We start from the raw sequence: 24433 nt of genomic DNA on the forward strand, positions 1-24433 counted from the left end.
CACATTTATTCAAATAAAATATTCATTTCTTTACATGGTGAGGTGAGTCAGAGGTAAAGAGAGGAGAGAGAAAAAAAAGAATAAAAAAGTCATTTACACGGTGAACAGTAACCGTGCACATCAATTTTTCTATTATACACATTTATTCAAATAAAATATTCATTTCTTTACACGGTGAGGTGAGTCAGAGGTAAACAGAGGAGAGAGAAAAAAAGAATAAAAAAGTCATTTACACGGTGAACAGTAACCCTGCATATATGCATGGTTACTGTTCATTTACACGATCATGGTGTATATTAATTTGCATATTTTTACAAAGATTGATGTGGGTGTTTTTTGTGTTAGAATGTATAAAATTGGTAATTTTTTCTATTTTAGAATATTATAGATGAGCTGATGTGGTTGCTGGTTGGAAATGTTGTATCACTTGTATTGGCTTTATTATATTTACAAATCAAATATTGGCAATTCATTGAAGGAGTCTCAAAAATTGTAATTAATATTTGTTCTTTCATTGTATATTCAATATTTTCTAACTAAAAAATCAATTATTTTTGCAAATAAAAAAAATGTGTAGTTGGCACAAAAAAAAAAATGCTAAACAACTTAACACACTTATCCCCACATCAATATACACATCAATATAGGCTTCATAGCCAAAAATTATTCTAGTTTTCTGGTTTTATTTTATTTTTAAGAAGATAGGCTCTTTATGTTGCTCATGATAGGGCCAACTCAATACATTTTTGAAAAAATTATTAGTTTCTTCCAATATCTCAATGATAGTTCTCGCTAAACATTTCTTTGCAAAGTCATCAATTTGATATTTGTTTATTTTTGAAAACTTTAACTTCAATTGAATTGATTTCTTTGTACTAATACCATGATAATCATGCCAAAATCTTGAAATATTAACCATGTTATTGGCATGTTAAATGGGTTTCATTCAAAATTTAGCCACATTGCTATGAGAATTTTTCATATGTATAGAGTTTTTTAATTATAAATAATTTATAAAAAAAAAACTGTAAATTCTAAGTGATGTCGTTTCTAGCAAATATCTCAATTCAGCTTTAAACAAATTTATTTCAAACTTGCTCAAATTCTTGGTCCGTAATAATATGGTTCAATTTAGGACTAATTTAATATATTTTAGAGCCTAAGGCAACAATTTTTGGTGGGGGTCTTCTCTTATTTTTAAATATTAATTAAATAATATTTATGTTTTCAATTTTTTTTATCTACTTTTCTTGCCTTTTGAGATGCAAGATTACTATTAATTATTTTTTTAAGTTCAAGGTCCACTTAGATTTCATTTTTAATTGGTAATATCACTAATTCACATAATCTTTTTGTGACATAGTCGATCTTAAATAGGATATTATTAATTTAATTATGGATAACTTCTTTCTATATATGAAAATATAAATGTTTGTTAGTTAGTATTTTATAAACAGTACAATCTAACATTTTTTTCATAATTTAATATGTTAATTTGAAAATTTTCATCTATTTATAGAATATATTTAAAATTTTAATCTAAACAATCAATATCGTAATACCTAATAATTTTTCCTTAGCAATATTGGAATTCAAGTACTGAAGAATAGATTTCAATAATGAATTTGTCTAGTAAACTATTAATTCTAATTTTAATTTTAATAGAGAAAAAAAGGAAAAGTAAAATTTTAAGAAAATTTTTTAAAAAAATTACTCTTAAACTATCATAAACACAGTAAAACATACTAATAAAATGCACAACATTTGAAAAGAATATAATATTTCAAAAACTAATTTTATCATTAAACTTTTGGGCCTTAATTAAAATTTTTACATTATAAGATCAATAGATAAACAAAGTAAAATTTTAATTAAATCCCAAAAGTTTAATGATAAAATTAAGTTAGATAAATAAGACGTTTATCTTGTTTTCCAAAAAAATAAACAAGACATCTAGGCTGAGTTTGGATACGGATGAAAATTATTGCGTCTGCGTCTGTGTTTTTTTTTTTTTTTTTTTTTTTTCTTCGGCTGATGCACGATTCAGGGGGACAGCGGTTACTGTTCATGCACTGTGCATGAACAGTAGCCGATTTTGTTGACTTTTCAGCACTTTTGTGGGTCTCGTGTACTGTTCACGTGACCCACAAACTTCACTTTTCAGATTTTTTAAAATTAAAAATGGGACCCACAGCACTATTCACACATTTAAAAATTATTTTGGTACAGTGTTTTCAGTTTTCAGTTTTCAGTTTTCAGCAATAAGCTGTATCCAAACGGACCCCTAAGTCAATAGAAAAGATCTTCTTCTTTTTTTGCTAAATGAAAGGCTATACTTTTTTAAAAATTATTTTTACAATATTATAAGACAAATAAATATAATATATTTTATTTTAGACAACCTTTCTTTCATTTAGAAGCCTTATTAGAAAATGGCCTAATAGCTTGACCATTAGCTTGGTTCTATGCTCCAACGTCTTGACGAAGAAGATCGTGTTGGACCGTTTTATAAAGTGATGTGGTCTGTCCCAGCCAAAAAAAAAATAGAGTATTGTAGTGTCAGAGATGTTTTTGCTCTGAAGTACTTATGAGCTGTCAAGCACTTTGTGGGACTGGGAGTTGATTGTGCACTTCTAAGAGTAAGAGTAAGAACACTCCATCGATGGTGAGCTCACTTGCGAGTGTAGCCCGGCCGCGTGACTTGAAGATACCATCATTTTTTACCATTCACGATATCGTCATTACGTGGGTGAATTATGATACAAATTGTACCATTTTATATGTTTTTAGCATTATTCAAAAAGAGATGGGTTATCAGTGCAAAGCAAAGTAATTTGAGCCAAGAACCCAACAGCTTATGAAAAATAAATAATTAAATTGCTGATTATTTTCTCGTCCAATACAATATTGTTGTATGGCCAAAGATAAAATAAAAATAAATTTTTTTAAAAAAAAGTGTGATATCAAAAATCGTGACTAATCTTATTTTTACAAAATATTATCAAAACACTTGTAGGCTTGTAGCTCCTTCATATTGACTTTGGATTTAACATAGTTAGTTTTAGATAATCACCCGCTAAACATATTCTTTTACGAAACACTGGTAGTCCATTGGAGGACGAAGATGGTTACTAGTGCAGAGAAACTTGGTCCACTATAACTACCTGGTTTAGTCTCAAAAGCAATTTTTTTTTAAAGTGGCATTTTTAGTGTATAAAATGGAGAAAGTCTACAAATATAAAAAAATTTCAAAACAAATTTGATATTTGCTTATGGCAAATGATTAGTGATACATAAAATAAAAATAAAAATAAAAAGTGATATCAATAGTAATAACCCAAATAAGAACTAATATAAGCTTGTAATATTAGCGAGAGATAAAGTACTGTCAAATTTGTTGTGTACGCAGCAATAACGTTACAAGTATAAAAGAATAATGTTAGAATCATAACTTTTACCACAATTTGTTCAAATAACAAATCATGAGTGAGAAGTTCTAAACCAATCACTTTTATTCTACCATTCATAACTTATCACGCCAACAAGTTACTTAATAGCATTTTTAAATATAAAACATGACAATTGATATTGGGAGCTGGCAACAGGGGACAAGTGAGCCCACACCACATGCCTAGCTACCCACCTTAGCACTTCCCAACCTTTCTCTACCATTGGCTAAACTGTGACACTGCCTTTGTTCCCTTCCAATCACTTAATTCACGCTAACCCTATTATTGCCTAACCATAGCTATAATAATTAGTGTTAACTAATAACAGATAATAACACTTGTCCTAACTTTTCCCTACCTATATATCTTCACAATTGGATCACAGCTTGAATTTTCTTTTCTTTTTTCCTAGGCATCTTCATGATTAGGTGATAGACGACAATTAATTAGACAAAACTAATTTCAATGAATACTTTCTTCCTTCCTTCACAATTATCATTACTAGTTAAATTAAAACGCTTTTGGAGTGGATATCTGTGCCGTGAGGCACATTCCCACACTCTCATCGCATGTGAGGGTGGGGGCATGCGCGACCAAGATACAATATAATTAATTCCGTACTTCATGGGAGGATAAGGCTTTGGATCTACGGAGGTAAACCCACCCTATCAACAAGTCTCCAATCTAAAAAAAGTAAAAAGTCTATCACATTTTATGCTTGTGAAAAAAATATAATATCATAAATAAAAATACTAATAAATTTTCTTAGGACAATAATTAACAATTTATTTAAAGAAGGTTTTTATGGAAAAAAAAAATTCAATTAATATTTTGACAGTTTTTTCCATTTTCTATAAAAATTGTGTCAAAACTTTCTTAAAATGAATTGTTAATCATTGTTCTAAGAGCACTTATTAGCATGACCCTATTATAAAATGGATTGTCAACACTTTGTATCATATCTCATGGATCATTGTTTAGGGGGAGGGAGGGAGGAGAAGTCAAGTATGCATTCTCATACTTTAGGAGGAGTAAGTATAAAAGGGGTACAGTTTAGGAGGTAAGTGTAAAATAAGATATAGTTTATGGGAGTAAAATGTGATTGCCCCTCCATATTTATTACAAGTAATAGTTTTTTTTTTAATGGGAATTACAAGCAATAGTTATTTCTTATTCCTTAAGAATAGTTATTTATCTATAACAGATCTGCAATAGCTATTTCTTAATAGATATAATAAGTTATAAAATTAATATATTTCAAAAAATACGAACTTTCAATAGACACACAACCATTTTATATATATATATCATAAATACAACTCTTAAGTTTTACTCGTATGTTACATCCAAACTATGAATAAGTTTAATTTTTTTATTACAACATCCTTTATTCATAATAATAAATATTATTGTTCTTATTGTTATCCCTATTCAAGGTACTAAACATGTCCTTATCGATGAAGCAAAAAAATCTAATTACTCAAAAATTTCGCTTCTACCCTTGGTTGTAAGTCATTTAATACTCAGAAAGTTTTACCCTTTGTTGTAACCCAATTTGTTTGTGGTCTTGGCCCATGTGAAGTAGCATCATAATTTGAGTTGAAAACAATTTTATGGGGAGAAAGTCCAAAACAAATCAAGATTTTGTCTAGTTGAAATATTCAAGAGTAATTAGTGTAGTTAGTCAATTGATGAAAGCTCACATTGAATTATAGTAGAAAGAGCGACTTCAGGAATGAGATTGGCCTTTATTTATTGCTAACAACATAATATAAATAAAAGAAAAAACATAATAAATTATTTATTGACACATTTTAGCACAATTATATGTGAAAATGTTTCAGTTAGCTTAGCTAGTAAAATTTCTGATGTTTGAATAAGAAATCTGGGATTCAATCCCTGCTTACACCAAAAACCGATTGGTGTCTTAGTCTGATAATAAAAAGCGAATGTTATAAGTTAAAAATCTCTCAAAAAAATGAAAACATAACAAAATGCTGCTATTTATTTTATAGACACCTAATTGGCTAATTCCAAATAGGGAAAAAAAAACATTTAGAATTTTAAAAAAAAAATGAAGAATTGATGACTACGACTGTGATGATGACCATAAAATTGACAATGAGAAGATAAAATATGAATTTGAGAAATGCGAAAAACCAAATAATTTGAGAAGAAAATAGCACCTCTAGTTTTACTCTATTGAAACTACTTAATAGTATGTCTTACTCACCAAAAAAAAAAAAGTTTCAAAGCATAATTTTTTTTTTTTTTCATTTTCTTAACTATATCAACATTCAAGCATAGGGCATAGTTAGCGTATACGTTCTTTTTTTCCTATAACAAAAATTAGTAAAATAACTAATAATAAATAAATATATATTTCCAATCTCAAAGTTTAAGCATTTTTTTAGTAAAAAAAAATAGAATCAAAATAAGATCACTATAAATTTTCTTTAAATAATTCCAAAGACAAAACATTGAGGAATGGGGGCACCTCATGGTACTGGTGGCCCTAACTAGGGGTGACCGTGGACCCATCACACTTGCCTCACCCGAGCATTCTAACCAGACCCGAACTGAACCAAACTTGATTCGATGTGGTGGCTGCAACGATCGACAGTAGATCTCTCGATTTCAACATCCGACAACGATGGGTTAAGTGGGCAATTCCCTCCTCCAAAACATAACCCGCTCAATCAGGCCGATAAGGAACTCAAAATCTACCAGATCTAATGAGATCTCATTATATCTTTGCTGTTTTGAGCATTTTACCATCTCTCTCCACCATTAGCCACATGTTGCCAATGCTAACTGATTTGCCCACCACCTATGGAGAGCTTGAAATGTCCAATCTTCAGCACTTTGTTGGTCAAAGGCAGGTTTCTCCACCCAATCAGTTCAAGTTAGGCACAAACCCAACCTGTGAACACCCCATGCCCTAACAACAATTTTTGATATGGTTGACATCTTTAATATGACAATATCACACGTCTTCCATACAACAATATCACTTAAATTTATGTATTTATTAACTTTTTCTTTTCTTTTTCTTTTTTCAAGGAGTCATGGGTGTGGGTTAGTCACTTTCAGTTTTTTTTTTTTTTTAGTATTTTTGGAATAACTTAATTCTTGAGAGAGGTTGTTATTAACATAATTATTAAGATAAGGTCCCTCCCATTGAATCCTCCAAATTCCCTCTTATTTTTATTTAGATATAAGATATGATATTTAAAATTCAAATAAATATAACGTGTCCCGCAATAGTCTAAAATGTGAGGGAATTGGGAAAATCCTATCCCATATATTTTTTTTATATATAGAATTACAATATCAACAAAATATATTATAGGGAAAAAAGCTTGAAGGCTAAGGGGTCATGAGCCCCCTTGGTCTAAATGTGGTCTGGGTTGATATCACATTGTTGAACCCAAACCCATTGACTTGACATTTGGGTTTAGCATCCCTATATGTTATATCAATTTTTGAGATGGAGTTTTTCCAAGGTATTATCTTCCCAATGAGCGGTATCAAAATCTATATTAGTCATGAATTAATTAGTCACAAGTCTCAACTTGGAAACTTGTTTTCTTTATCTTTTTTATTATTTTAGTTTTGCCCATCTTTGTATTTAGCGATTAGACTTTACGTTGAAAATTATAATTGTGAGAGAGAGAGAGCGAGAGAGAGGAGAAGCACGATGTTGGTGGTGGGAAACTGCAATTATACTTATGATAAATTTCAGTTAAGGTTTAACTCAAAAAGAAAATTGCAGTTAGGGGAAAAGTGACCTTATTTTTCTTTTGAGCTTACGGCTGAAGTGTGGTTTTCCGTTGTCTAGAAGTCACAAAATAAAGAGGACAAAAAAGGCCCATTTAAGGATAGATAGATGAACAATGGTTTTTTTTTTTTTTTCCTGAAAATAACTATAAAAGCCGAACAATTTTATTAGTTAGTACAGTTTTGAAACTATTTGGGAATCTAACAACTCGAGACCAAATGACTCGATTTTGGAATGCAAATCAAGTACACTGAACTCGATTTCAACATCGCCCTGCAACTTATGTGGAAATCTGTCCACGTAGGCATGAAAATCGAGTCTGTAATGCTCGATTTTGATACCCAGCAAATCGAGTCTATAACGTTCGATTTTGTTACCCAGCAATAACGAAGAACGAAGCACTAGAGAACGAAGCAACCCAGGCGGTGAATGCTTCTGGCGAAGGCTAAACACGTCGGACTTAATGTGGGTGTGGTTTCTCGCCGTTGCTCCGATAATGTTGTTGTTGCTTTAATGGAGTAGAATTTATAGTAACAGTAATAGTGTATACGCACTGTCAGGGCCGCCGAGCTGGGTCACAGCGTCAACAAACCTCTCGTGGAGCTCAGCAGTCCAACGCAGTCGGGGTTTTGGATCCGAAGTGAGAACAAGCAAGCATCACCCGGTAGGTTTGTCCCGTCCGAATACATTTCTCCCTGGAAAAGGAAAACAACCAAAACCAAACCCACTCATTATTTATTTATTTATTTAGAAGATCTTGCTAGAGGAGAAGCAACCCAAGCGGCGATTCTAACTAAACCTAAGCGGCGAAAGCTTTAGGCAATGGCGGCAAAAGCTTCAGGCAAAAGAAATCCAATCCGATCAGGTATTTGTTTTGAGTTTTTTATTTGGTTTTGTTCATGGGTTTTTGGGGCTTGGAAGAACAAGGAAGTTCGTCTGCAGTTGTTGAAGCAGAACAACTAAATCGAGTGCGTAGGACTCGATTTCTATTTAACAGAACTCGAGTCCGTTTGACTCTAGTTCGATGCCTACGTGGACCAAGTATCCACATCAGCTACAGTCGATGTTGAAATCAAGTTCAATGTAGTCGATTTAGCATTCCAAAATCGAGTTTTTTGGTCTCGAGTTGTTGGATACCCAAATAGTTTCAAAACTGTGTTAACTAACAAAATTATTTGGTTTTTATAGTTATTTTCAAAAAAAAAATTCATGAACAACTAACAATACGCATTGGGGACCCATCATCCATCTTAGCCTTTATCAATTATAGAGATGCAAAATGCATAATACAAAAAGGAAAAATGAGTAACAAGGAAACCCCTATAAAAGGATTTACTTGCTAGTTAGATCATAGATGTGTGCAAGTCATCATTCTAAGAGCAACCACATCAGCTCATTCATTTTACACATCTATTTTTACACTAAAAACCCACTTTTTCTATTTTACACATTTAATTTTACAAAATACCCACATCAGTTCATCTATTTTACACATTTCTTTAAATATTTTATTATTTCCCTCAAATTTTTTATTATTTCCCAACGGTTCCCCTTTAATACGCGCTCTCTGTCTCTCTCTCTCCCCATTTCTAAATAAACACTCTCTCTATACCCATCTCTCTACACTCTACCCATCTCTCTATCCAGCCAAGGCCTTACTCCTGGGCCGTGCCACTGGTGGCGCGGCCCGTCCACGCTGGTGTGGGAGACGGCCCAAGCTCCGATCAAGCTCCGCTCCAGTCAAGGCCGACGATCCAGCCAAGGCCGACGAGCACGAGCTTCGATCCAGTCAAGCCCGACGAGCTCAACCTCCGATCCAGCCAAGGCCGACGAGCTCAACCTCCAATCCAGTGAAGCCCGACGAGCACACGCTCCGATCCAGCCAAGACCGTCGAGCTCGACCTCCGATCCAATCAAGACCGACGAGCACGACCTCTGATCCAGTCAAGCAAGACCCACGAGCACCACCCACGACCTCCGATCAGGCAAGCCCACGAGCTCCGATCTGTGTATCTGTGTTTTTTTTTTTTGAGCTAGTGTATCTCTATGTTGAGCAAGCACCGATTTGTGTATCTATGTTTTTTTTTTTTTTTTTTGAGCTAGTGTATCTCTGTGTGCATCTGAGGAAAAAAGATAAGGAGAGCAGTTATTGAGTTGGTTGAGCACGAAGAAGAGAGAGAAAAAAAAGGAGCGAACCGTGAAATTGATAAAATAATAAATGGATGAGCTACAGTAACCGTGTATATTTACACGGTTACTGTAGCTCGTGGGTGGATTTGCACAATTTTACAAAATTTTGCACAATTGATGTGGGAGTTTTTTGAGCCAAAATGTATAAAATGATAGAAATTTTGGATTATAGATGATTATCTACCAACTGATGCGAATGCTCTAAGTAAAATAAGATAAATTAAATAAAAAATAAAAGAAATAGCTAGTGTTTCGGTATCATGAGGTGTGTACCACCCTATGAGGTGTGTACCACCCTATGTACTAGCAATAAAAAATTGCTAGTACATTTGGCTGTTTTGTTTTATTTTCCTTTTCATCTAACGAGAGACGCAACCCACAAACGTTAGTCACGAAACGTTGATGCATTTTAACATCAGGTTATATGACAGTTGTGGGTCACGTGACTCACTTAATGCACTTACTACCTCATGTGAGTAACTTTAGCAGATTCTTTAAAAAAAATTTATATTCTTTTTCCCCTCTTCGTTAAGTTGTCTTCACTCTTCACGTTTCTTCCTAAACAAATTGCTCTACCGCTGCTGCCTTTTTTCTTATTTCTGATTTATAATTCATGTTGATTTTGAAAGAAGCATAACAGGTCAGGCAAGCTAACTATTGCTGCAAAACACTCACAGTAATAAAGTTCTCTCTCTTTGAATAATAAAAAAAGAAAAAGACAATCTACTCCAAAAAGATTCCAAGTATCGTAGAAAAATCTTCAACACCCACACGGCCACACCCCAAAATCTACAAAAGAGAAGAAATTGATTAAATCAGAGAGGGCTCCCTTCGTGGTGGAGCAGCGATTGAGAGAAAGAGAAAGAGAGAGGGAGAGTTCAGAGTTGGCAGAGAGGGATATGGGGGTGCCTCATTTTCAGAACTGTAACCGTGAGGCATTAACGTTAGTATTGTTTGCCTCTCCCATTAGTTGAGAAAAAACAAAACAGTCAGGTGTCAATTTTTTATTAGTAGTACACACTTTATAGTACAGTAGATGTTCATTCCAATAATGTGTGTTAAAAACAAAACAAAATAAGAAATAGAAAAATAAAACTAGTGCAGTGGTCCTATAAATTGTGTAATTGTAAAATTTGAACATCCTTTAGAAATATGTTAGAATGGTTTTATACTATTTTAGTGTAACTCACCTTTTTTCTCGGATAAAGCAACCCAATATTAAGCAAATTTTTATTAAATTAGATTTAATCTTCCCCAAATTTTATTTTATTTTTTGAGAATCAATCTTCGTCAATTAAATAAGTTACTTTCTACAAATTCTCTATTTTTAATTTTTATTTACCAATACTTATTATTTATATATGAGTATCATATATAAATAATGTTCTTATCAAATTTTCATGTGCATAAAAAAAGAGAGTTTTTTTTAATATATTTTATTTTATATTAAACCAGTTAGTGACCAGCATCAAATGTAATTACATACCAGCAACTAATAAGACTGCATGCAATGTATGTGTATACAATTGGGTTTATGCCATTTTTCCCTCTTTTTTGAACTAAGTGTTTTTTTTTCCCCTTTGATAAGCAAAAGATAGCTATATGGAGTAGGGGGTGACAAAAGCCCCATCAAACCAACCCATCATCTACTCCAATCCAAACCGAAAGCTTAAAGGTGGATTCAGCAAACGGGCAATCAAGTAATAGGGTTAAGGATAAAAACATTAGTTATTCGAGTGGGGAGTTTTTTTTTTTTTTAATGGGAAGCCACTTAGAAAACTTTCATTTGCTCTTGCAAAACAAAAATTACATCGTATGTTATTTCAGCTTCTACAATAGGTGGAGTTTCCTCTATCCAAGTGACAAAGTCTTCATTAAACTTGGCATGTTTGGCGAGGCCACAGGCTAGTTTGCTACCCTTTCTTCTGGTGTGGGTGATCTCAGTACAACGAAAAGTTTGCAGCTGCTCCAAAATACCTGGGATGACACTGGAAATGGAAGATGAAGCAATTATCTTTCCTTGTAACTTGGTAGTGAGTCAGTTTCGAAGATCACATCCTAAATGCAAGCATCACGAGCAAAAAGGACAACTATTTCCACTGCCTTAGCTTCAATTTCCAGTACATCAAGTTTTTTACTTATTGCTGCCACCACATTGCCTTTCTCATTGCGTATAATCACTTCAATCCCTGAGCAGTGTTGTTCAGTGAAGACAACACCATCTATGTTCACCCATTTTGAGGGGAGGTTGCTGCACTAGTACCTTACAGGCTTGGTATTCTTCAAGCAAGTATTATATTAATTATGTCAAATATGTTGTTTTGGTGTGTTTAGTGTTTGTGTTCTTTCTTTGATTTTTCTTTGAGATTAATGTTTCCAAGATTTGTTTTCGATTTCTTTTTTTTTTCTTTTTTTTTTTGATAAGTGTTTTCGATTTCTATTGTTGCGTTTTTGTTGGATTTGGATTTTCAAGTTTATAGAAGATAATATGCGAACCCATTGACATTAAACTTAATCCAACTCAATCCGTTCACACCCCCAACTATATGTCAAAAACCATTCACAGAATCACATTCGCCTAGGGGAGATGCCAAACTTAACCTTGAATTATGATTCTGCTTAACAGGTTGAAAGAATTAAATTCAATTTTCACGATATCTTTTTTGGGTAAAGAAAACATGATACACCAAATCCGAACTTTGCAGGCAATAGGAATAAGAATAACAAAACAAACATAAAGAGTACAAAGGGAACCCCCTCTAGTTGAGAATGATGCTCGCCATTTATTGGAAGTTAATTATAGATACATATTCTCATTGATCCAACCCCTCCCCCCAAAGAAAAAAATATTTAAAAAAAAGAAAAAGAAAAAGAAAACTAGGAGAGGTAAAATGTGTATCACACACTTGGAATGGTTTTAACTCAGTCACTCACTCACTCAATGATTCACTCGTCCAAACTCGGTTACAGCATTTCGAGAATTTTCACATCTACTGCTCACTAAAAAAACACTCACTGAACCGAGTTGACTCATTATAAATCGGTGGCAGCGAGTTGCCAAGCAGAGGTTGCAATAAGAGGCCTAGTATGCCAGCCAAGCATGAGACACCCACTATTCTCCTCCACCCTATACCCATCTCCTCCTGCAAATAACGCTAACAACATACTAGCTTGCTTGAACGCGTTGGAGCCGAGGTGAACCGGTTCGAACCCGGACGCTCCCAAACGACTCCGCCACTGAGTCAATGTCTCGTGTCGCTCAACTCGGTCAACACCTTCACAAGCCACCACGTTATATATCTGTTTCCCAAGATACATCTCCGACATAAGCAGGTCTTGACTCTCTGGCACCAACCCGGATGACCCTTCCAACGAATCAAACAGACTCGAGTAGTAATGCAGAGCTTCGTTAAACCGGTCTGCGAAAAGGGTTCCATTGTGATTAGCTTCTTGTTCAACCAAAGTCACAATCTTGGGCTTTATGGCCTTAATCGTAGACAACACCTTCTCGATCGAGCCCGGTCGAGCCAACATGTTGTGTAGCTCGAAAACTGAGTTCACAGCAACAGCCTCGACCTCGGCTGGGCGGATATCAAGCATGGATAGCTCGATATCCGCCAAACTATTGGCGACCAATCCTCGGAAATGGAATTGGACGCCAATAGTTTCGGCCAATTGCGTCAACTTCAAACCCACTTGCTGTAAAGCATCGGTGTTATCCGATTGAGGTGGGCCAATTCCGGTTAATCGAAAAACCGGCGGCCCACCAGGCCTTAATGCAAGCGCTTGTATCAGTGCTGGCCATTGCATCCCTTGCTTCAACCCAAAATCGATAACGTGTACGCTGCTAGCAGTAGTGAATGCCTCGAGTATCGCTTGGTTAGCTGTGAAATGAGCGAATTTGAGGTAAGGACAGGTCTCGTAAAAGTGCATCTGCAACACATCGAGCACGGAAGGATCGAGGCAATCTTGTGGGTAAAGTCTGTAAATTCGGAAAGCTAGAGCTTCAGCAAAATAAGAAGCGACTTTTTTCATAGCACCAGCTTGAGACGCCGCAAGTAAACTGATGTGCTTGACGAGAGCACCCGCGAGCTCCAAGTTTTCATTTTGGACTGCTTCGGCACAAGCCATGAGTGTGTGCACGAGTCGAACACCGGTCTCTTGCGAATCCACAAGAACCACTGGCCGGGTCTGCTCACACACATTCGAAGAGGACAAAGATGAAGAAGACGGTAACAGCGAAGAACAAGACCCAGTTGAGGATTTGAATCGCTTTCGACTTCCTTCATTGATGTCCGTTTGTGGGTACACAGCAGAACCAGGAATAGCTCTCAGATCGTACTCGGAATCGTCAACCTGGGAATTGGAAAAACCAGCAACGTTGTTGATTGCCGAGGAATCAACAGTAGTAGCAGTAGTAGTAGTAGTAGGAGGAGGAACAAGAACTGGGCTCTCAACAATTGGTTGTAAAGGGTCCAGATTTGGGTTTGGGTTATTAAGCTCAGAAAGCATACTTTGAACCCATCCAGAAACATCAGAAGGGTTGTAATGAACAGTCGAATCACATGAAAGATTTGGAGTTGTACCCATAACCATCTCGAGTTGCTCGAGTTTCTCAGCCACGTTAGCCATCTCAGAAGCCTTCACCTTGTAACCCAGCACAGCCAATAGTTCATCCATGCCTCCACTTGCGTCTTGCTCTTCATCCCACATCTTTGCTTTACCGCTTGAACTCGATGATGAACACTCACCACTACCTTTCACTCCAAACCCACCTCCAGAAGAGGTCTCTCCGTGATTCCTCTTGTTCATTTTTGCTTTCTTCCTTGATTCACCAAAAAAAAAATTACCAACTAGAATTTGTTCATTTTGGCCAAATGGGTTTCTTTCTTCCTTCTTTTTTTTTTTTTTTTTCTGATTTTGGTTTTACTTCAACATTTGTTGCAATTTTTTTTTTTTTATAAAAAAGGAAAATAGAAAGGAGGGGATGAGAATTGAGATGGGTGAGAGGTCGAATGAAGGAACAGGAAAAGAAATGAGTGAAAGAGATAAGGAACAATGGAGGCCATAATAATAATAATTATAATGGGGATAGTTTTTAGGTAATAGGAATTATTCTTTTTTTTTTGGGGACAGTACGATTTGGATTTTGATTGGGATGTCTAAAATTTAGCCCGGTTTAAGTAGTGATAAATAAAAATAAAAATGTAAAAAAAAACCTAAAAAGCACCCAGAGAGGCGTGGTAGCACCGCAATTCTAAAAAAGAGACGCTGATTAATAGTGTACATCTCTGGTGTATACCCACGTCTATGCACTGCGAAATCAGGTGGCCGTACAAGCTTAATCAACTAGGGTCTTTGGTTTTGGGGCCGAGCATGAAATTGTGGGGTCCAGCTATGAACGGAGAGATTTTGTTTACGACTGCATCATATTCATAACCCACGGACTTTCATGGGTGCGTGCTTACACGCTCTATTGGAGGGTGAATTTTTTTTTTATCCAACGTCATTTCTTTTTTCTTTTTTCTTTCTCTTTTTCATTTTTTGATTTTTTTGCCCCAAATTCTAAATGCGCACCGCCCTCAAATGACCATCTAGTAGCGTCAAGTTGCGAGCCACCTGATTTCTCTTTTTGTGCTTGGATGGTTCCATTGTTTTAATAAATTGACTCTTTTGTCGTGAGGGTGTGACATCTGAATAATTTAATTCTCAATATATTTATAAATTAAGAAATTTAGGGACACAACAAGCTAAAGGAGTTAACCATGAGTAAGGTTGTTTAAAAAACCAATATGGTCTAGTTTCCTGGGAGATTTGGTTTTAGAGGTTCGTTCAAATTTCGCCCATAGCTGACAAAACTAATCTCACTGATTTAAACCTCACCCAACAAAGCCTACTAGAGGTGTGTGGCGTGGTGGTCGAATGCAATTTGTGAATATTGACAATGCCCGATACATATAGCAATTATGAGTTTTGCATTCAAACGAGTAACCGAACTGACTGTCGTGTGTGTTTATAATAATGTTTCAATTTTAAAATACAATAATTTTTCACACACACACAGAGAGAGAGAGAGAGAGAGAGAGAGAGAGAGAGAGAGAGAGAGAGAGAGAGAGAGAGAGAGAGAGAGAGAGAGAGAGAGAGAGAGAGAGTGTGTGTGTGTGTGTACCAAACTACCAATGCAGCACGAAAGTGAGAGAGGCAAAGGAAGAAGAAATAGGGTTTAAGTTAAATGAGTTTAGAACGGCGTTGTTCCATTATTTATTTTAAATTATGATATAAACGTTTTTTGGGATCTAATATTAATTTTAATATCAAATTCAAAATGGCATCGTTTTAGTATCATGATTTCTCTCTCTCTCTCCCCACCACCATTGTCTACCACTTGATGCCACCTTTCTCCAAGTCTCCCCCTCTCTTCTCTCCTCTTTGTCACAAGACTCACAACTATTATCTAGAAATTTATAGAGTATGTTTGGATGCTCAATAGCTTCTATGCTTCTCCTTGCTACTCTTTAGCAAGTGTGTGAATTTGTATAATGCTCAATACCTAGGCTACTATGCTTCTCCTTGCTATTCTTTCTAGAAAAATGGTGAATTTGTTTGAAAATTTTGTGGGGGTATTCAAGAAATATTTCGAAAATGTTTGTTTTTTGAATATCTAGGTTGTTTGATATTTTTGTGTGGGTTGTTTGATAATTCTAATGTCATTTGGATTTTCTTGTTAATTTATTTTTGCACCAAACCACACTGCACCACTAGGGAGAATTGAACTTGGTGTAGACCAGTTCCTACCCCTTCACATGTTAGGTGTGTTCAAGCATAAGGGAAAACCGCACCCTATGGCTATAAGTATGGTGCAAAAAATCTCTACTCTTTTAGGGTCCATACTCTTCCCAATCTCTAAACTTAGGAGGAAGAGCTCAAAACTTTTTTAATTTTTTTTTAATTTTTAAGAGAGTCAATTCATTGGAAACTTACAATTTTGTGTTGGATCCATTGTTAGGGGTTGTTTTTGTGGATTGCATGTTAGGTAGGATGAGAACATTATTTTCTTTAAGGAATTTCATTATTTGTAAACATCATATTTGCAATAAATTTGTTACCGTGAGTGTTCTATAATTTGTATATATATTACACTTTGCTGGCATTTTGTTTATTAGTAAATATAGAAAATACATATATTCACATACATATATACATACATATATATATATATATATATATATATGTATGTTAGAAGGCTGTATATATTTAATGTTATACGGCTGAGACAAGCTTGTATGCAAATATGTATAAATTGTACATATAGCTTGTATATGTACATATTATTGTCTCCAAACTTTAATATTTCGTTTTGTTTTTAGATGATTGATGCAAGTAAAAGTTCCACATTCTAATTGATGAGGGAAAAAACTTAGGGCTTTGGGAGCAATACTCCCTCCTCTCACATGATGGGCGGGCCCCATGGTGGACCCACACATGGAGCCCACCCCTCATGTGAGAGGAGAGAGCATTGCTCTCGGATCATATAAGAATTACCCATTGATGAAAACATAACTAGTCATGGCAGTGGTGGTGAAAATTCAACAAAACATTTTTTTAGTTGGTGATTTTTTTTTCTTTTTTTTGAGAAATAAATTGCAATTTTCATTAAGAAGATTGAATATGAAACGATTCAAAATATAGAGCTTCCATTACAGAGAAGGGGAATCTTCAATCCAAATAACCTCATCTACTTTATTCCTAGCATACTGAGCCAACGAATGTGCTACAAGTTTAGCGCTACGTCTAATACAATTTTTTTTGTTTTTTTTTTGTTTTGGCTTGCCAAACGCTACATCTAATACAATTGACTGGCCTTCATTATAGACCCTGCATGAGCATTTGGATATCAAGGACAAAATGACCCAATCTAGATACATGAGACCCATAATCAATAATGGCCTTCATAACATTAGTATTATCTCTTTCAATGACCAGATCTGTAAAGCCAACTTCTATAGCAAATTAATGGCCTTGCGACAAACTAAAATCACCACCTCATCGCTATTAACCGCTAAGGAACCTTTAGCAATATGGCAGCCATAACTTCACCATTTTTTATCCTAATTATTGGTTCAAACCCCGACAAACCTTGGTCAAAGAAAATAGCACCATCAAAGTTCAACTTGTAGCGAGAAGGAGATGGTGCACACCAAAATTTATTGGGGAAAAGCTTAAAAATTGGAAGCCTAGTAGTGTGGGACCAAAATTGAAACTAGGACTAAACCAACTAGGACCATTTGGAATCAGACCAACCCAAACAGGTGACCAATCCAATCAATTTTGGCCAGGGTTTTAACAAACAGATCAAACTATCATGTTTCAAAAATATGCTAATAATCAACCATGTTGGACCATTTGCACCCCAACTACGGAGGGTAGACAATCATTTTTGCATAAACTCATTTATCGTAAAAATTGTGACAAATTTATAAACAAAAGATTATAATAATATTTACACCATCAAAATGGTCCCATAATTGGGGAAGTTGAAATAAATCCGAAATACAGAATCTAATTGTAAGGGGAATAGTGTTCCATTCACACCCGCTTTAGGTCGAGTGAGAGAACGCAAACCTTTTATAATTTATACACGATCCACAAGAGGGGGAGATCCAGGGGTCAACTTTTAATTTCAACGCACAATCAAGGCAAGTAAGGGACAATCACCTATGAGAGAGAGCCTAGTGTCCCGTTTAAGACCACGTGGTGTCACCTTGTCGGGAGTGTAGTACACGTACTAAATGTGCAAATTGACATTTGCTAAATCAAATCAAATACATTTACTATAAATTTTTTTGTTGTGGAGCCCACTGAAGGGGAGAGATCAAGAGGAGACTGGAGAGGCGATTCAGTGGTCTACATCGATTTTAGGACCATCAAACCCAATGGGACCCACTAAAATATTTATATTAGAGGTTGAGAAAAAAAAAAAGAGTGTGCAGACCAGCAACGCAGTAAACAGCATTAAAATCTATACCCTTTGCCACAACTTAACGAAAGGTTAATAAATAAATCAAATCCAAATACTTTAATCAAACAACTAATTCAATTATTAGTTGTTGAAAAATGGTAACAAAATTATGTAAAAAAATAATTCACAAATAAACCTCTTTTCTCTCTCTTTTATGAGTAAGTTTAATGTCACAATTTTTTCCAGAACTTTACTACAATTTTGCTATATGTCAACTTATGAGTGTTAAAAATAAAATATTAAGTTCATCATTAATGAGTTGTCACATAACATAATTGTGACAAAATTATAGAAAATTTGGTGATATTAGGCTTACTTCTCTTTTATTGGTTTCATTTCGTTGCCTTTTGGGCAAGAGGGTGTCCCTATCGGGATGTGACGTTAGGGACCAATTGGGGCATCCCTCTTTATTCTTCTTTCTTTTTCTTTTTTCTTTTTTTTTTTTTTTAATTTTGATTATTTTTAATATTTATACTGAAACCCAGGCAAGTTTGCACTGAGTCACTGACACTTCTTCGTCCCTGATATTGGTCCATCACCATGTGATTCTGCCACGTTTCCCAGATTCCCTTATTAAGGTCGTCCCCAATGGTGTCCATATTTCTCTCTCACCTCACCTTCATGCTGTACTATTGGATTTGGAGTACTCTTTGGTTCTCCTCCTCCCTTTTATTTTAGCAATTTTTTATTTATCGTATGCTATTTGCTATATATATTAAGAAAAAATAAAGTTGAAACTTGAAACTTGAAAGTGGGTTCAGATTTCAGAGCAGAATGCATACAAATCATTGTTGGTTTGATGAATTGTTCTCTTCAAGTCGTCATGCTTTCTGATTCTCAATAAATAAATAAAACAAAGTTGTCATTGTTTCTCTTATCATAACGAGGGATTTATGTGGAGAGAATTGTTATAAAAAGTTTTCGTTTGTTTGGAGTAATAATTTCAAGTGATATTAAAAATACTACAAAATTTATTATAAATTAGTTTTACAAAATGGAGGTGTTTATTTAGTGTAATGTGCTGAATCCACTAACTTCATCTTTTGGGTATTAAAATTACAAGAAGGTGACTGACTGTGTGATATGCATGGCAATTCATAATATAAATTTTAGTGTTCCTAGTATTTCTAGTTTCTATTGAAATAGTTGTCAAACTTTTATCTAACACGATACCCGTCCCAAATTTTCTCACTTTATATATCAATCAATTACTATACAGTGTTAGATATTTCTCGGACCTGAGAAATAGTTAATTTTGTGGTGCTGTGTTTAGGGATATCAGCGCAGCAGGTCGATCGTTTGGGGGTGGTTGTTTGTGATTATCAAGGGTTGGTATTAGCTTCTCTAGTAGAAAAGGTTCGTCTCCCAATCTCATCTAATGATGTAGAAGCTATGGCGGTTGTCAAATCTATAACATCTGCCTATGAACTTAGACTTTTATTCATTATCGTTGAGGAAGGTTTCGTAGTCATAAGTGAAGATGAGTCCCTTGCCTCTTTTGGAAATTTACTCTATGTTAGAGTATTCACATTCATTTTTTTCAATTATATCCTATTTTACCATTTAAAAAGTCACTTTATCAATTATACAATACCATTTTTTACTACACCCAACATTAAAACTTCTATTTTCTTATTCTACTCATTAAAATAATATATTTTCACATTAAAATATATATAACCAACAAAATGTCTCTCAGAGCAACCCTGTTCCAAAAAAGAAAAACCCAGAAATCCACCTTGTCACCACCACGCCACCGGCCAGCAACCACCACCACAACCAAACTCACCACCAACAACAACCACAAGAAACAACTACCAATAGGGAAAGAAACACAAAAAATTTCCAAAAGCCACCACCACCACCGATCGAGGAAATTGCCAAGAAATCCATTAAACATACCTAGCAAATATATCCAGCAAATCCATTAAACATACCCAGCAAACCAATCCACCTGGAAATCTTGACAACAAACTCAGCACGGCACCACCCCGAGACCCACCCTAATCCACCACCATGGCACCACCCCGAGACCCACGGCGACTTAGTCACGGCGAGCACGGCACCACCCCGATCTGCCACATCTGCCTCCACATCAAACCCGAGCGCCACCAACCCATGAGACCCACGATCCACGGCGATCTCGGCTCCACCTCGATCCACCACCACGAGACCCACGGCGGCTTAGTCACGGCGAGCACAGCACCACCCCGATCCACGGCGAGCACGACACCATCTCGATCCACCACCACAGCACCACCCCGATCTGCCACATCGAACCATGAGCTCCACCCAATATGAGACCCACGGAGGCTTGATTCAAGGGAAAATAGAGAAAAAAAGGAAAAAAGAAAAAGAAAGGGAAGACAGGGACGAGAGAAAGGGAAGGATTGAATGAGAGAATCAGAGAACTGAAAAAGAAGAAAGAAAAAAAAAAAAGAGAAGAGATGAGAGTACTGGTGAGAGAGTGATAAGATAAAGTAACAGTAAAACTAATAAAATAATAATATTCGGTTGTACAATTGAGTTACAGTGCGATTCTACATTTAGAATCGCACTGTAGCTCAATTGTATTTTTTTTTACAATAGTATTTTTTTTTTTACAATAGTTGCATTTTACACTTTTCAATGGAGCTGATGTTTTGAGCCTAAATTGTATAATAAGCTTACATTTGCCATTTGCCATCTTCGTTGTGGATGCTCTACAAAGCCTACTATAGATGTCTTTAGTTTTATTTCTTTCTCTCGTATTCACAGATTAGGCAATTCTGTAGTTTACACCTTAGCTAAACTTGCAAAACATTTTAGTGGTTGTTTTATATGAATGGAGGTACTATATATATATATAAATTCATTTTTAAGTTCAAATTTTATTTTTTATTTTTTCAAAAAAGTGAATAAATGAAGGAAAAAAAAATTCCTTATACATGATTCAGCATAATCCTTCTTTATTTATTTATTTATTGTTTCTCAACTCTAAACGAAACAATTAGTGTCATTGTGCTGGTCTCACTTACAAAATTTAGATCCTAATGCTACAAACTCTTTTTTATGTTGGAAAAGCTTTAGTTGGTCTGACCTATTATGCAATGGAATATAGCCAGTACTTTTTTCAATTTTTAAGCTAAGGTCCCACTTGCAAATGAAACATGTCTTGTAAATTCTCCTAATAAATAAGGTTCAAGTGATACTTTGATAGACTACTCATAATGATATTTTTTGTCTTGCCTGATATTTTATATATATATATATATATATATATATATATATATATATATATATATATTATAATCATAAGTTAACACATATATAAATTGTGACAAAGTAAATGCCTAAGACTTTTTTATTTTATTTTAATTAGTCTTTATAAGAAAGCTTATGGTCAATTATTGTGTGCATTGAACAATGACACATATCATAGTCTTTGTATAATATGCCTTGTCCTAGGGTTCTAGGCCAGTCCCCACATATTATTCAAGTAAAATTTGCACCATGCATTAACTAGCCAAAGCCAATGGATTTTCCTTTCCATATGGATAGTGTAAACCGAGTACTATATAGGTTAGCCCCTTTTCAGATCAGTCCCCAACACTGCACCTAGACCGGTTTTAAACCTAGACCCACTGAAGTAGTCCCCCACAATTTCCAACAGAATTAGAGCATTTTTGTCAAAGATTGTAAAAATTTTAACATTTAGCATCTAAAAAACCTTTATAACATTTAACACATCACTTTACAATACAACTTACATCCAAACTTCTATTTTTTTACTACTTCATTTATATATTCTTTCTTTATTATTTTTTATTCTTCCCCTCTCTCCCTCTGTCTCTCTCTCTTTCTCAACCCAACAGATCTAGAACCTGCTCCCTCTCTCTGATTTTCTGCACTCAAACCTGTGCTCTATGACTGACCACCAAGCTCCATCTCTGAACATCAATGCTACCACTCTACGGTGGTTCGACCCTAAGTCTCACCCTCTCCATATTCTTGACCTAAAACCCTTCTCATCCCTTCAAGCCCTCCCTCTTAAATTGAGCTCTCATTCTAAGCCTCCATGGCCAGAGCTTTTCAAGCTCATCACCTCGAACTACGCACCACAGCCGAAACCCAGCCAAAATCAAATCACAACAAAGACCCAGAAACCCACCAATCAAATCACAAAATCATGAACCACACCCACCGAAATCACAAACCACAAAATCACAACAAAGACCCAAAATCACAAAATCACAAATCAAATCACGCCCACTGAAATCAACCTACACCCAAAGCCACCCCATCTCTCAACCACCCCAATTAACCCACACCCAGCACCCAAAGCCACCTTAATCAACCCACGAACCTAGCCACCAAAATCAAAAACCCACTAAAGTCAATCAAAACCATTGAAATTAAAACTCACCAATATCAAATCACAAAACCCACTCACCAAACCACTGCAGAGACCCATCACGAACCACCGTAGAGACCCATGATTCACAAAAAACTACCGCAACCCAACCACACCCAACATTGCATCATGGCCACATCCAAAAGCCATGAACTCGAGATGTAGAGAGAAAGGGAAATGAAGAGGCGGAGAGAAAGTGAAAGAGAGAGGGGATAGAGAGCACAAGAGAGAGAGTGAGTGAAAAGGAAAGAAAAAATAATAATAAAAAATAGTAGTAGCTTGCTACAATGAGGTGTTGGTAATAGAACCTCACTGTAGCAAGTTACTAAAATTTTTAAGATTTGACACTCTTGATAAAGATGAGTTTTTATGATTTAAGGTGTTAAAAATGTTAAATGTTATTTTTTAGCATTTTTCTCATGCTAAAACTAAAAACCTGAGAGTGCTCTTACTTTTTAGCATTTAACATTTTTAACACATTTGATGAGAATGCTCTTAAAGACTATTTCTCTTCACGTTGTTTAAGAACATAGTGCGACGTATTACTTAAAATTTCTCATGCTAAATTAATTTCCCATGTTTAAGAACAGAATGCTCTTATATATTTCTTCTCAAAGCTTATCGATGATATGCAGCAGTGTAGGACACACAAATTTTCTTAACTAAACAAAGAAAAAGCATCGGTGATTCAGTGGCAGCAACTATTTGATTCATGGAGGGGTCATTGTACACATGTAAACATGGTTGTCAAAATCGCGATCCAGATCGTAGGATCGCACGATTTTACGATCCCACCTCATCAAAACGTTTAAGATCGCACTAGGATCGTAAAAATACTAGGATCGTTTGTAGGATCGTGTAGGATCGTATAGGATCGTAGGATCGTATAGGATCCTACCGATCCTACCGATCCTACCAACAACATAAATTTTTGGGTTTTTTTTTATCTAATTTTTTTTTATTGAGTTTGTTTGATCATTTTATAGCTGCTGATTAGTGATAAAATATTTAGACTTTTATAATAATGAGTCTTTATATATGTTCTTTGGAAAGTTCCATACTATTTAGAAATCGCGAGCAACAATTTTGAGTTTAATCTTTCAAGCAATTTCTCTAGCGGTTGCAAACTCTAACATGAATATATGTGGCTCCCCTTCTACAACCAAACACTAGAGTTTTATAGAAGACCTTGTGAGGTGTGAACTATTATCCTAAATCATCAAAAGTAATAATGTTCATGTCATGAGAGTTGGGTTTTAGATATATTTACTAGGAAACTGATTCTACATTTGTTATTCATCTCCTAATATTACTAATATATATATATATATATATATATATATATAATTTTATCAGCTATGCTTGTATTTGTATATTGATTGATTGATTTTTTTTGAGTATGCTCTTTAATTGTTATTGAGTGGTATAACTTGAATAGTTGAGTGTGACATTGTATCTTGATGTCTTTTATAGTTCTAGTATACAAATATATAATGTCAACATAGATGATGAAATGGGTGATGATGATTAGGAATTTAGGACGGTAGTTATAAGAACCTTGGAATGAAAATAATTAAATGTTCACTTCACCTTAATATTCA

At 35.0% G+C, this 24433-nt stretch overlaps 1 protein-coding gene across 1 annotated transcript; it reads right to left on the bottom strand.

Annotated features, from left to right (window-relative positions):
• Positions 1 to 12180: 12180 nt before the first annotated feature.
• On the bottom strand, positions 12181 to 14570 carry LOC142614940 (DELLA protein GAI-like). The gene has a single exon (XM_075787591.1). The coding sequence runs from the start codon at positions 14230 to 14232 to the stop codon at positions 12454 to 12456; it is 1779 nt and encodes a 592-aa protein (XP_075643706.1). The 5' UTR covers positions 14233 to 14570; the 3' UTR covers positions 12181 to 12453.
• Between the last annotated feature and the right edge of the window lie 9863 nt (positions 14571 to 24433).

This window comes from Castanea sativa, chromosome 1 (assembly GCF_040712315.1).
Source record: "Castanea sativa cultivar Marrone di Chiusa Pesio chromosome 1, ASM4071231v1".
NCBI lineage: Eukaryota > Viridiplantae > Streptophyta > Magnoliopsida > Fagales > Fagaceae > Castanea > Castanea sativa.